Source organism: Salmo salar, chromosome ssa03 (assembly GCF_905237065.1).
Source record: "Salmo salar chromosome ssa03, Ssal_v3.1, whole genome shotgun sequence".
Taxonomy (NCBI): Eukaryota; Metazoa; Chordata; class Actinopteri; order Salmoniformes; family Salmonidae; genus Salmo; species Salmo salar.
The window spans coordinates 29,244,038-29,258,548 of NC_059444.1; the positions used below are offsets into that span (position 1 = coordinate 29,244,038).

At 43.9% G+C, this 14,511-nt stretch overlaps 1 protein-coding gene across 7 annotated transcripts in view; it reads right to left on the reverse strand.

Moving 5' to 3' along the window:
- The window catches only part of LOC106599680 (zinc finger protein 521), a 146,197-nt gene that overhangs the window by 9,001 nt on the left and 122,685 nt on the right, over nucleotides 1-14,511 (reverse strand). For all 7 annotated transcript variants that reach the window (XM_014190971.2, XM_014190973.2, XM_014190967.2 and 4 more), the window contains one exon: nucleotides 8,447-8,562. In XM_014190971.2, the coding sequence (XP_014046446.1) occupies nucleotides 8,447-8,562 (116 nt within the window). The remainder of the gene's footprint in view (nucleotides 1-8,446; nucleotides 8,563-14,511) is intronic.

The following is a 14,511-nucleotide window of genomic DNA, read 5'->3' on the forward strand; positions in this document are numbered from 1 at the left end:
AACTTCTTATTAGCCAATGCCCGTCACGTGATCGGGTCTTTCTCACAGACTACAAGTGACACATCGGGGATGCAACTGCGAGTGTCCTTTCCAATTCCCAGATGCATATTGAAGATACTGCATAGCCTATAGCCTATAGAAATGTTGCGCAACATGAGCTCATGGGCTTTCATGAAGTGTTTGATTAGATTTTCGATTACATTTACATTGATGTCAGAGTGATTAGAGGGACAATAGAGTGCTGAGTACCAGGCAGTTAGCAAGTTTGGTAGTCTACTAATTACCAGCAGCAGCATCAGAGCTTGGAGAAGTCTAATTACCGTGACTAAACGATCACGTGGTATTTGACTGCCGTCAAGACTCATGACCGGATTTCGTCTGAATAGTGATTGTGTGTTGACTATTACCGGTGTAGCGGTAATACGGTCACCGTAACAGCCCTAGGCTAGCCCCCCATGTCTAGTCAGTGTGAGCTGAAACTACCTCTCTGCTCGGAGCTGTCATAAGTCTGCTAACATAGCTGCATCTGGAGCACAGGGAGCAAGCGGAGCGCCAAACCACAGAGATCCAGCCGCAGCACACTGCTAGTCATCAGTCAGGAGTTTAATTAAGGCATAAGAGCAGAGCAGGCTGCCGCTGAGCTATGCTGAGACAAAGACCTCACAGGCCTCAGAACAGATAACAGGTTAAAGGCCCAGTGCAGTCAAAAACGTGATTTCCTATGTTTTATATATATTTCCACAATATGAAGTTGGAATAACACTGTGAAATTGTGAAAATTATGATAAAATGTTTGAAAATACCGCCTGAAATTTCCGCCTGTTTTGGTTTGATGGAGTTTTGGCCTGCCTGGTGACACCACCAGGGGGTACATGAGTTAATAGACCAATAAGAAACAGAGTTGCAAACCTCCACTCCCCACTCAGACCACTCACAGACAGACAGTCTTATTATTGCTTGAGAAATTGGTCTTTGTTAAGAAGCTATTTGTATTTCTATTTGCCCATTTTAATTTAAAACAATCACAGTAAGGTACTTAATTGTTACCCATAAATGATTTGATATTGAAATAAAAACAGCTGCATTGGACCTTTACACATTAACACTGGGCTGCTTTAAAAGACACATATATGGGTCATGCTGTATCTGAACTACGAACACAAAGCATTGGGCAAATTATATTCCATTCCACAAAGCACTAAATAGCCATTGTGTTCTATGGTGTTTTATTGTGTTTTCCACTTATTGATCGTACATGACCTGTATATGTGAAGTTCACCCTTACGACAAGACAGAGCAGGCCCATGCGGTGCCAGTACTACGTTTCCTGGGTCCCGTCTGAGTAGGGATTGTGTGTTGACGAACACAAGCCAGTATTGACTCAGTCCCCCTTTGCTTGGAGTGAGCCTCATTCCCCACTGTTGGCTCGTCCACTAGGGGTGTAATCCCTTCCTGTTTGGCCTCAGGCCAGGCTTACTGCTAGCCAGTTTAGCCAATGAAGAATACCAACAAATAAATAAATAAAACTAGCAGCTGGCATTCTCCACAGTCAACACTTATCAGGCCGTAGGGAGAGCTGACCTCGTCCGCTGTTTGGCCACAACCACCACGGTCTCCTTGGTAACCGACCGTCTTGTTTGAAGTTTGGTGCCTGGGGACTCGTGGACATTCAGTACAGCTCTGGGGCTAGGGTCGGGAGACTTTGGTGTGTGTGTGTGTGTGTGTGTGTTTTTCTGTGTGTCCATGTGTGTGTGTGTCTTATTAGCCTGGCATGTGGTTATGTGTTTAATAGCTATGTAATAAATGAGTAATAGCTGGAATTGTCTGGCTGGATGTACAAAAGACCTAAAACAACGGTGAAATCCTTCTCTTCTGAGGTGTAACGAGAAAAGACAGACCACCCGATTGGAGGGCTAGTGTGCTTTGTTCCTCCAAATGATACTCATTACCCTGTCTAAGTAGACAAGTGAATGGTGCTAGAAACCCACTATGGGGTGATCCTGCTGTTTGACTGAGATAGCAAAACAACTGCACAACCGCTGGGTTATTATGGAGCCTCATTATGTGAAGAGACTAGAGAGCAGGAAAGAGGAAGAGGGAAAGAGGGAAAGAGAGAGAGAGAGAAAGAGATGGAGAGAGAGACAGAGAGAGAGAGAGAGAGAGAGAGAGAAAAAGAGATGGAGAGAGAGAGGTATGGGGCGATAGAAAGTGAGGAGGTGGAGAGGAAGAGAAGAGAGGGATAGAGAAAGAGAGAGATGGAGAGTTGAGGGGAAGAAGGGAGGTGGAGAGAGAGTTAGAGATGGAAATGAGAGAAAGAAAGTGAGAGGAAGGGAGATAGAGATATAAACAGGGAGAGAGGGAGGGAGATGGAGAAAAATAGAATGTATGTGAGTGTGTGAGGAAGATAAAGAAAAAGCAAGTGAGCTAGAGAAAGGGAGAGAGAGAATAATCCAAACTGATTTCTGAGGTGATAGCTACAAAACACAGATGCCTTTCCCCACTAAAAATGAAGACTATGACTTAAGAACCCAATTAAGGATCTTTCTTAGGGGAGCCATCTTGGGAAGTAGATGGGGGGATGGGTCTTGGTAGGACATGAGCCCTGGGCTACACAGACTAATTAGACTGAGGCAGGGGGGTGGCAGGGGGGTAGAGGGGATGGGATCCAAGCCTGTCACTGGGAGGGAGATGGGTTCCATGGAGCTCCACATGTCAGTCCCAGAAACTAAACACAATTACTCTCACATTTAACCACTTCACTTAGGGACAGGAGTTTGACTGGTGTAGGCGATGATGCTACAGCACAGAAATCTCACTCATACATTACTCTGTCTCTCTTGCTGCTATAGCTACTTCAGTGACAAAGTGAATTCTAGGAGCGAATTTGAAGCTACTGTTAGATCGAGCACTTCACGAGGTGAGAGTTGAAACTGTGATGCCAACAAGGAACAAATGCAGTCTCACTTTTAGCCACTTGTTTGGAGTGAGACAGTCAGAATATTAGCTTTTAAATAGCCGCACAATTGGTGTCATGTAACATGTATTTACGAAACGGAAGTGTCGAATAATTACTGTACATACAGTGTTCGAAAATAAATCCATGAGGAAATGTGCGATCGGATTCTGTGAGGACCAGCTTGCCTCAACAGCAATTTGTAGAAACACGTTTAGAATCAGACACTTGCAAAGTGAATCTCTTTGACCAGGTAAATTAAACCTGTAATGTATTTATCATCTGGTGTTAATGCCATGCTTTATCAAAGTTGCAGAAAGTCAAATAAAAAGTATAACAGAAGCGGTTAGGGAACAGATCAACTCTGGGTGATGGATTTCAACACAGAGCATCCTTCCCTCTCTTTGTTTGGATTTAACTTCTCCCAGTAGTACAGCAAGCGGAGGAGGAAGAAGAAGAGAAAAGAATGCCTCAAAGGCTTCTGGGAGTTTTTGTCATGTCTCCCTCCAGACACTGTGTTTGCATGCACACATCAGACCCACCATGGGAGAGGAAGAAACAAAGACACATACTGTACACACACACACGCACGCACGCACGCACACACACACACACACACACACACACGCACGCACGCACGCACGCACACGCGCGCACACACTCATACACACGTCTCACGCACACACACTCACACACTGCAGAGAGAAAATCCTCTTAGGATCATTAGGTTTGTCATGCTGTCTAATTCTGATCCACCTACAGTAGGAAAGTAGAACACCACGTCCGTGTTACGTCGTCGCCATTCATCTCACAATGTTTACATCCCCTTTTACAGCGCTGATGACTGTTTGTACAGCATGTTTGTGCATCATTATAAATAAGCTTAAATATTAATGATGGCGCTTCACAAACACACAGTTGTGCCCTTTTATTCATTTCAACTTTTTTGAAATGGTGACAGCACTGTGAGCACATGGGTGGATGAAGAGAAGAACAGCATGTCATTTAAAAAGATACAAAGAGAAGTTCAAACGCATGTGAAGCTGTCACACTTGGCAGATGAAGGTGGTGTATTCTCAGAAAGCTAGGTGTTAGCAAGCCACTGAGGGCTAAACAAAATTTAGATCAGCCTCAGAGTGGCACATGTTAGGGATATGGTGCACTAAAGGTGGGGACATAATCCAAATTGTAAATTCTAAAATCAATCTCCATGGGAATTGTAGTCCCAATTCGCCATGTCAGAATGATGCTTTGCCTCGTTTCGGTTTCTCAAAGTCTGCGAGAGCCCCTCCAAAAAACACTGACAAACTTCACACTAAATAATATTTAGTGTGATGACTGTCAGTTTTTTTGCTCTCGCAGACGTTGAGAAATCACTCTAATATTGTTTACAGAGTGGGCTATGCTATTACACATGCTATGCTATTATACATGCTAATGCAATACTATCATTAGCAATACAGTGATACAATACAGTGATTATTCTGCTTTATTTTCAAGATATCATATCTTTTCATTTTTTTCAAAGTATTTTCCCCAAAATTATGAATTTCCTTAAATAAAACACAAAAATCGGTCACTGTTTGGCAATAACGGCCGTCACACACAGAGAAAGAAGGAGAATCTCATTTGTGAGGAGAGGAAGTACAACATGATACAGACATGCTCTTGTCACTACTAGCACTCATTAAAGAGCTGGAGCTTTGGACCGAGCGGAGACGTCTTTGAAGGAATCTTTTAAAAGACCCTCCAATTAAGGTGCGTGTCCTGCGGGTATCTAAGGAAAGGGAGAGAAGACCTAGTATACCCACTGACTACCCACTCACTGTCCTCCTCTATCAACTGGAGCAGGACTTACAATCTCACGCCGCTCACTTCCAAGGAATGATATTGAAAGTGAAGGGTAAAAAAGAGCCCGGGCTAAGTGGAACGGGAGGGAAATCTCATCCCAGAAAAAAAAATGCAATCTTCACTGTTGTGTAACTTGAATATCATTGTCTTGTCTTCGGAGGCTTAGGAGCACTAGGGTTCATCGCCGTAGAGAGGGAGGATATATCCCACGCATGTGCACTTGCGCTGGTATCGCAACACAAGCAGGCCAATGATGAGTATCGCAACACAAGCAGGCCAATGATGAGCTGCCGGACTTATGTGCTTCTTCAACAAATGAACTTCCACTCATAGAAATGTCCAATTTAAGCTGTGGCTAATTCACTGCTGCTACCATCAGTTAATAGATCTGCCTCATTAATCCAGTAGAGTAGCAGAGCATTGTCCATGGCTCAGTTCCTTATGTAACAAGGCAGAGAGAGAGACACATCCACTGAAGCTAATGCCAAGGAAACAGAAGGAAGAAGTGTACTTTTAAGTTCGGTGTTGTTTTTCAGCATGTCCACTCCTAAGTACCCACAAACCCCTGGCTTGTCCAAACCAGGGTAAGGGGTAGAGACAACCTGAGTATGGGAGGGTGTTAGAGTACAGTAGATTGGAGGAGAGGAGAGGCTAGAAGAGGATATGTTTCCTACTCTTATAACTGTGTGGGGGGTGGGCCGTAGGGGTGGTCAGTAGGGGGTAGTGGGAGGTTGAGTGGTCAGAGAGAGAGAGAAAAAGAGAGAGAGAGCGAGAGTAAGAAAGCGGATAAACCACACCACACCTAGACCTGTTAGCACCAACACTGAACCATCGGCCTTCCCCATCGGCCTTCCCCATCAACACCTCATGAAATATCTCAAAGGGGTGGTCTATGTGTCTCAATGCTTGGCTAGAGAAAGAGAGAGAGAGAGAGAAAGAGAGAGAGAAAGAGAGAAAGAGGGAAAGAGAGAGTGAGCGAGAAAGACAGCGAGAAAGGGAGAGAGAGCAGAGTTTCTTCTGGACTGTGGTTTCTGGGGCACCGAGGCCCAGGAGTCAGTCAATCTGTCCGGTCCGAGGGAGGCAGCCGGGCGGGGGTTCCTGGGAGGGCTGATTAGACGGATGCTCTCCCATCATCCATCTCGACAGGCCGGCAAAAATTGGCTCGCCCCTCGCAGGGTAGAGTTCACAGGGGGAGGCGATGGGGGAGGATGGGTGGATGGCGGGGGGAGAGGGGGGGAGGCGGTGCAGGAGAGGGGGGGTAGCGCTGAATACCTGTCACAGCCTTTGGTCTGTTTCGGGGAATCTCAGCGGCAAATTAATAAAATATCATTGCTGCTTCCCTGTACTTGCCTACCGTGGCAGGCAGCTCTCCCTCTCCTCTCTCTCCCTGCCTGCACTAACCTCCTGACCTCTTCAGACTACTGTGAGAGATGAGGAGCCGAGGTAGCCAGAGAGTGGGCCAGAGTGTCAGGGTGTAGGAGGAAAGAGTAACTCAAAACTCCAGGCAGACCAGGCAGAGAGGCAAAGAGAGGAGCAACATCTATCTCCTCACCGCTGGATGACAGCTCCACTAGAGAGAGATTGACAAATTACTTCACCATGTCAGGGAGACATTTTTGAGTAGTGATATAGTCGGCAAAAACAACAACCCGCAACAAACAACAACTCGTACGCAGTACATAAACCTGGACAATATCTCATATGTTGCAGTATGGATGCAGTAGAAAAGAGACATCTATATTCCAGAACACTCAGAAGATGTATCTTAATCGGAAATATTGTCCACGTTGTACAACACAAATTCTAGGTCTACAAAGAAAAATGTCCTTCCTTTGAAAATACATTTCTTCATTTCTTCTTCTAAAAAAAAGGAACTCCAGGGGGAGTTAGAGGATGGTTTTGGTGTTAATAAACTTCTTGTGTGTCTGTAATGATGTGGATTTATGTAAATGTCGTAATGAATGCATGCTTAAGTGGGATAAGCCTTTGTGTGTAGTTGTAGGTGTGTGTGTGTGTGTGTGTGTGTGTGTGTGTGTGTGTGCGTCTGTGTGTGTAGGTGTAGGTGTGTGTGTGCGTCTCTGTTTTGTGTGTGTATGTGTGCACATGTGTCTTTCGGTGTGCGTGTATGCACCCATTGGGGGTTGCTTCTAGAGCATGCCACGGTACAGGTGGAATATGATGATCGTCTTATCCCTAAGCACAATCCATGCTCTCCTTTTCACAACCCTCTGCTCCACAACAAAGTGCCATATGTCTTTCATGTTCGCTCTCCGTCTCTTCACAAAGGGTGTTAAACAATATAAGCACGAAACAACACCTCCGGGAGCTGGAGGATCACTTCATGCCCAAAAAATGTCAGAGTAAAAAGTTGGAAAAACATCCCCAGGTTATTTGAGATTGTTTACAGGTACTTGTAACAACCCTGGCTATAGCGAAAACCCTCAAAACATTAGTTCCAATGACAGATGAAATTGGATAAAATAAGATGCTGTGTTTGACATGTTGTGTTAAGAGAGAGTACTCAACGCTAGCTAGGAGTTTGTTAGCAAACACAAGACTTGTTAGTTACTAATAACCTTGTCTTCCATGACGAACCTGTATGTTGGAAGGTGATGCCTCAATACTTGTTTTATTCATGGCTGTCTGTTCTGTAGACTCAACTGTCTGGTAGATAATGATCACATTCACCTTCCTCCTGGCACACCATGGCTCTGTGTTTACTGGCTAAATCTCAATATTAACATCTCCTGTCTGGTCAACGCTAAGCTAAAGCCCAGGATGCACCCTTACATCAGCTGGCTAGATGCTAATACTTAGCTAGCACCACTAATCCGACCGTGTCTGTGGTGGCTGGGGCTCGTGGTCAGTAGACTGGTGTTCGGTGCTAGTGGGTTTCACAAGGTGCTTTTTTTAATTTGCTCTACTCAGACGGCTATATTTGTATATTTTAGGGTACTCAGTGCTCAACTATGCGGCGCCAACACACAATGTTTCAGACACAAGGGATTTGTACAAGAAACGAGGAAAGACATGGCATGTCCTGCCAGGGCACAATTCCCCAAAAGACGATTGAGCTGGTTGAAAACAACAGATGAAGACTGAAATAAAATAAGGCCTTTTAGTTTTGTTCAAGTACTCTGAGGACAGTGGGAAGAGATTGCTCGAAAACGGATTATCTCTACAACGTTGAGAGTTCATAAGAGTCCAAATTCTAACTTTGTTGAAGGGCAGATATGGTATCCCTACGGACACAGATCATATTTAGCCATGAGTGTCTCCTCTGTGATTACGAGGCTGGGAAATGGAGGCATATTATTGACTGAACTGTGTTTCGGCCTCTATACAGTAATTACTCCCCAAAAAGCACATTCCCCTAATCCTTCTAATTCCAGATATTTTAGGTCTAATAAGCAAATCAAATCATTGTGTATCGGTTGATCACAAATTAGCTTGGAAACCAACAGGACTAATTCCGTCGGAGTCTCCCATCCCAACCGGGACAGAGAGTAGGCGAAATGAAATATGTGTGTGCCTGCGTGGGCGTTTGCGTGCTCATGCGTACACGCACACGAGTGTGTGTATAGGTTTATGTGTGTGCTTGATGGTGGTGGTGACCGCTACCTGGCCTGTGTTTGGGCTCACCTGTAGCTCTGTCTGGAAGAAGAACTTCTGTGGGCACTGGGAGCAGTCGTATATCTTATCCTCCTGGCCATGGGCTGAGAAGATGTGCTGCTGGAGCTTACTGGCCTGGACAAATACTACAGAGATAGAGAAGAGAGAGAAGAGAGAGAGAAGAGAGAGAGAAGAGAGAGAAGAGAGAGAGAAGAGAGAGAGAAGAGAGAGAGAGAGAGAGAGAGAAGAGAGTATCTTCTTTGAGTAAAATATCAGACATTTTGCTTGGAATAAATGGAGCTATCAGAATATAAGGGTAAATGCGGAATAATCCGCAATGATATAGGCTAAATAAGAAACATAGAAACAAAGAAGAGAAAGTAATTGCTATACAGCCGACATATATTGGTTAAGGGCAACGACAATAGATGCTAAATACGGGCAAATGAATGTGTTGTACTGACAATAAAAAGACATGATTATGATGTCAGTAATTAAGACAACAAAAAAAGGCAACTTTAATATCTGACACATAATTGGGGGTTTTAACAGCGGTCATACCCGGCCGTCCTACTATGGTACAGGGAATGAGTGCATAATGTTATGAGAATAATGAGGATCTTTATTTAGAACTACTTGTTGGGACAACAAGCCAGAAAATAAACAACCACAGAAGAAATTGGCATGGCTTCAAGTGCAAAACATGGCCTCCATTACGCTACATCGCTAATGATATTGACAATATAAATATTCATGCAGAGGCACTATTTATTTATGCACACTCAGACTACAGTCGCTATGATATAAACACACACACACACACACACACGCACACACGCGCACTTACAAAATATAAATCTATACTATGCATTTGTGCTTTTATTAAGCCATAGATAGTCCACGTTGGCACAGTATACTAGGGAGACGTGCGTGTGTGTACGTGTGTACGTCTCTCTCTCTCGGTGTGCGAGCCGGTGTGTGTGTGTATGTCTCTCTATCTCTGTGTTCAACGAAGAGCACTTCAAACATGCCGTTTGTTATCCCAGAAGTCTGTGCTATAAGGACGTATGTTACGGCTGTCTACTCTCTGAGGTCTGGACGCTCCCGAAAAGTGACCATGTGGGGCTGGGCTTCATTTGAATTTCTTAAAGAGACAAAATAACTTTTCTATTAATGCATGCGCCGCCTGGGCTGAGAGCCGCAGGGAGGGGAGTGAAAAGCAGCCGCTAAAGGTGAGGTGTCTATACGAGAGCACTTTGGGGTTGCTGCAGCTCTATCGCCTCTGATGGGAGCGCTACTGCAGCGCACGGGGAGCTCGGCAACATCAACATGTCCCAAAATCAACTGGGAGAGCTGATATTAATTATTGAGCTGTATATGCCCGAGGTTCACTTAGCTACGGCAGACGGCTGCCCAGATGGCCGCCACGTACGCTCCTGACCTGAGAAATAAAAGTTTATATCAGCAGCTAGCGTTTCGCATCCAGAGTGACAGACACTCACAGACTACTAATATCGCAGTGACAGCTGCCCGTGGAACACGACTAAACTAAACACAGTGTTGAACACGGAAATGAACATACTCACACTAATGAACAAACAAACAACGCTATGGCTATGATTATGGGTTATAGCCCACTTCTGAAAAGAAATGATCAGAGTGTTCTAGCTGGATGTTCTATTCACAACAGCTTTGTTTCATCCCAAGGTTAAGTACAACACAAGGCCATCCAAAGCTGGAAATATATAACTGCTTCATGCTTAGAGGCTACAATGATTGCGCCTTTGTTTGTGTTTTTCACATATTTTAGGAAAAAGAAAGTAGGCAAGCAGACATACACTATGTGGACATCTGCTCGTCGAACATCTCATTCCCAAATCATGGGCATTCATATGGAGTTGGTCCCCCCCTCTGCTGCTATAACATCCTCCACTCTTCTGCGAAGGCTTTCCACTAGATGTGGGAACATTGCTGTGGGGAATTGCTTCCATTCAGCCACAAGAGCATTAGTGAGGTCGGGCACTGATGTTGGGCGATTAGGCCTGGCTCGCAGTCGGCGTTCCAATTCATCCCAAAGGTGTTGGATGGAGTTGAGGTCAGGGCTCTGTGCATGCCAGTCAAGTTCTTCCACACCGATCTCGACAAACAATTTCTGCATGGACCTCACTTTGTGCACGGGGGCATTGCCATGCTGAAACAGGAAAGGGCTTTCCCTAAATTGTTGCCACAAAGTTGGAAGCACAGAATCATGTAGAATGTCATTGTATGCTGTAGCGTTAAGATTTCCCTTCACTGGAACTAAGTGGTATAGCCCGAACCATAAAAATCAGCCCGAGACCATTATTCCTTCTCAACCAAACTTTACAGTTGGCACTATGCATTCGGTCAGGTAGCGTTCTCCTGGCATCTGCCAAACCCAGATTGGTCCATCGAACTGCCAGATGGTGAAGCGTGATTCATCACTCCAGAGAACACATTTTCACTGCTCCCGATTCCAATGGCGGTGAGCTTTACACCACTCCAGTCAACGCTTGGCATTGTGCATGGTGATCTTAGGCTTGTGTGTGGCTGCTCGGCCATGGAAACCCATTTTATGAAGCTCGCGATGAACAGTTCTTGTGCTGACGTGCTTCTAGAGGCAGTTTGGAATTCAGTAGTGAGTGTTGCAACCGAGGACAGACATTTTTACACGCTACGCGCTTCAGCACTCGGCGGTCTCATTCTGTGAGTTGTGTGGCCTACCACTTCGTGGCTGAGCCGTTCTTGCTCCTAGACGTTTCAAATTCACAATAACATCACTTACAGTTGACCGGGGCAGCTCTAGCAGGGCGAAATTTAACAAACTGACTTGTTGGAAAGGTGGCATCCTCTGACGGTGCCACGTTGAAAGTCACTGAGCTCTTCAGTAAGTCCATTCTACTGCCAATGCTGTCTATGGAGATTGCATGGCTGTGTGCTCGATTTTATACACCTGTCAACAACAGGTGTTACTGAAATAGCTGAAGCCACTAATTTGAAGGGTTGTCGACATACTTTGGTATATATAGGTGTTGTTTTGTCTGTTTGCTCTGCATAGAAACATGTCAAACCAACAACAGTGTGCTGTCATTTTGTCTTGGACTGAGAGGTAGAGAAATCACTACAGCAAAACAAGACAGCATGTTTTCTCTCGCCTGCAAACATTGTGCCCTGGAGACGTTTTCATCTGGAGGATGGGTTGCAAATCCTACAGTACATCTACAGTGCCTTCAGAAAGTATTCACACCCCTTGACTTTTTCTACATTTTGTTGTGTTACAGCCTGAATTTAAAGTGGATTAAATAGATATTTTTTTGGTCACTGGCCTACACACTATAGCCATAATGTCAAAGTGGAATAAAGTATTTTGACATTTTTACAAAATAATACAAAATGGAAAGTTGAAATGTCTTGAGTCAATAAGTATTCAACCTCTTTGTTATGGCAAGTCCAAATAAGTTCAGGAGTAAAAATGTGCTTAACAAGTAACATAATAAGTTGCATGGACTTACTCTGTGTGCAATAATAGAGTTTAACATGATTTTTGAATGACTACCTCATCTCTGTACCCCACACATATAATTATCTGTAAGGTCTCTCAGTCAAGCAGTGAATGTCAAACACAGATTCAACCACAAAGACCAGGGAGGTTTTCCAATGCCTCGCAAAGAAGGGCATCTATTGGTAGATGGTAAAACACTTAATCGCAGACATTGAATATCCCTTTGAGCATGTTGAAGTTATTAATTACACATTGGATGGTGTATCAATACACCCAGTCACTACACAGATACAGGTGTCCTTCCTAACTCAGTGCCGGAGAGGAAGGAAAATGTTCAGAGATTTCACCTTGAGGCCAATGGTGACTTTAAAACAGTACAGAGTTTAATGCTGTGATAGGAGAAAACTGAGGATGGATCAACAACAATGTGGTTACGCCACAATACAAACCTAATTGACAGAGTGAAAAGAAGGAAGCCTGTACAGAAAAAAAATATTCTAAAACATGCATCCTGTCTGCAACAAGGCACTAAAGTAATACTGAAAAAAAATAAGCAATTACATTTTTGCCCTGAATAGAAAGGGTTATGTTTGTGGCAAATCCAATACAACACATTACTGAGTACCACTCTCCATATTTTCAAGCATTGTGGTGGCTGCATTATATTATGGGTATGCTTGTAATCGTTAAGGACAGGATAAAAAAGAAACGGAATAGAGCTAAGCACAGGTAAAATCATAGAGGAAAACCTGGTTCAGTCTGCTTTACAACAGACACTGGGAGATGAACTCACCTTTCAGCAGGACAATAACCTAAAACACAAGGCCAAATCTACACTGGGATGTTGTATGTAGATGGGTGAGAATAAAAATCTATTCAATCCATTTTGAATTCAGGCTGTAACATAACAAAATGTGGAATAAGTCAAGGGGCATGAATACTTTCTGAAGGCAATGTACCTAGAGTACAGTACAGCACAACAAGGAGTTTTCAGGTGAGCTCCTACTCCTCATGTCACAATGGTTACATGTCTTTTGATTCCACTACAAACAAGACCAGAGGTGTCACCACAGTTCCCAGAGTGGTGTGGCCAAACAAAACATGTCGGGGCCCGTAGTTTTTCCTGATCTGGTAACCTAACCAGGTAAAACCCCGGACCTTATACGGTATGACATGATTCATCTGTTGTAATAAGGTTGAATATGGGGTATGATGGGACCAGAGTTTTTCTAACCAGGTGACATGGTTTTAAAAAACTCCTGGCCTTGGGAAGGATGAAAACCCTGTCAAGCTGCAGCAACATTGTACTTGTTAATATGAATTATATTTTTAAAGGAGGTCTAGGGAGGTTTCCTATACAGACATAGAGAAAGCAACATGATTGGACAATAAAACTCACGGGGCTGAGTTAGCTTTTTGCAGGTTTGCACGGTGTACTCTTCCTGCCCTACGCAACTGTAGGCTTGATAAAACATGAACTCAGTCTGTCAGCTATTGTGTTTATTGATTCATTTCCAGTTGGATAGAAAACGTCTAGGTAGCCTAGTCAGCTAAAGTTTATTTTGAGGTGTTTTTGATTTCATGTCAATGCTAATATGGCAAAAAGAATTGCTAGTTAGCTAGCCAACAACTGTAATTACGTATTCGAGAGACAACAAGTGCTCATTTTGCAAATGTATTTATGTTATCAATAAATATTGGAGAAAAATATAGTTTACATGTTGTCAATAATCTAAGCCAACCCTATTTGTTTTGCCCCATAATTGCGCACAACCAACCCGCCTATGCAGCTGCTGTCGTTAGTAGCCTACAGTTGATTAGACTGAAAAATACTATAGTTTCCATGCAATGGGGCGGCAGCGTAGCCTAGTGGTTAGAGTGTTGGGTCTAGTAACCGAAAGGTTCCAAGTTCAAATCCCTGAGCTGACAAGGTACAAATCTGTTGTTCTGCTCCTGAACGAGGCAGTTAACGAGGCTGTCGTTGAAAATAAGAATTTGTTCTTAACTGACTTGCCTAGTTAAATAAAGGTAAAATAATAGTTTCTTTTTTTAAATACAGCATGCAAGATCGCTAATGTTTAGGTGTAATGGCTGCTACACTTACGTGAGAGTTTGTCTGTCGGGAGTGATGTGTTTTCATGCTAAATAAATACCGAAGAAAAGTGGAGAGCACGCCTTGAGCTTTGTGTGTGGTGCCTGGCCCAGGCGACCTGCGATTTCCGTGAATCTGATTGGTCAACACATGCAAAAAGCCACTTCGATGTGAATGAACACTCAATATAAAATAAAAAGTGGTATGGCGCTGCCACACCTGATTGAAAAGTGATGTGGCAATGCCGCCTCGCCACACGTTTTCCGGCGGCCCTGAACAAGACACAAGTTGCATCAGCTTGGCACAGCTAGGGCATCAATGCATAACTCAGCATTCATTCACCGGCATCATGCATAAGTGTACAATGAAAGCTGAAAGCATTGCAGGCAGAGTGTCTGTCGAGAGAAAGAGAGAGAGAGAGAGACGGAGAGAGCAAGAAAGAGAGAGTGAATGACAGGGAGAGCGAGTGAAAAAACAAGTGTG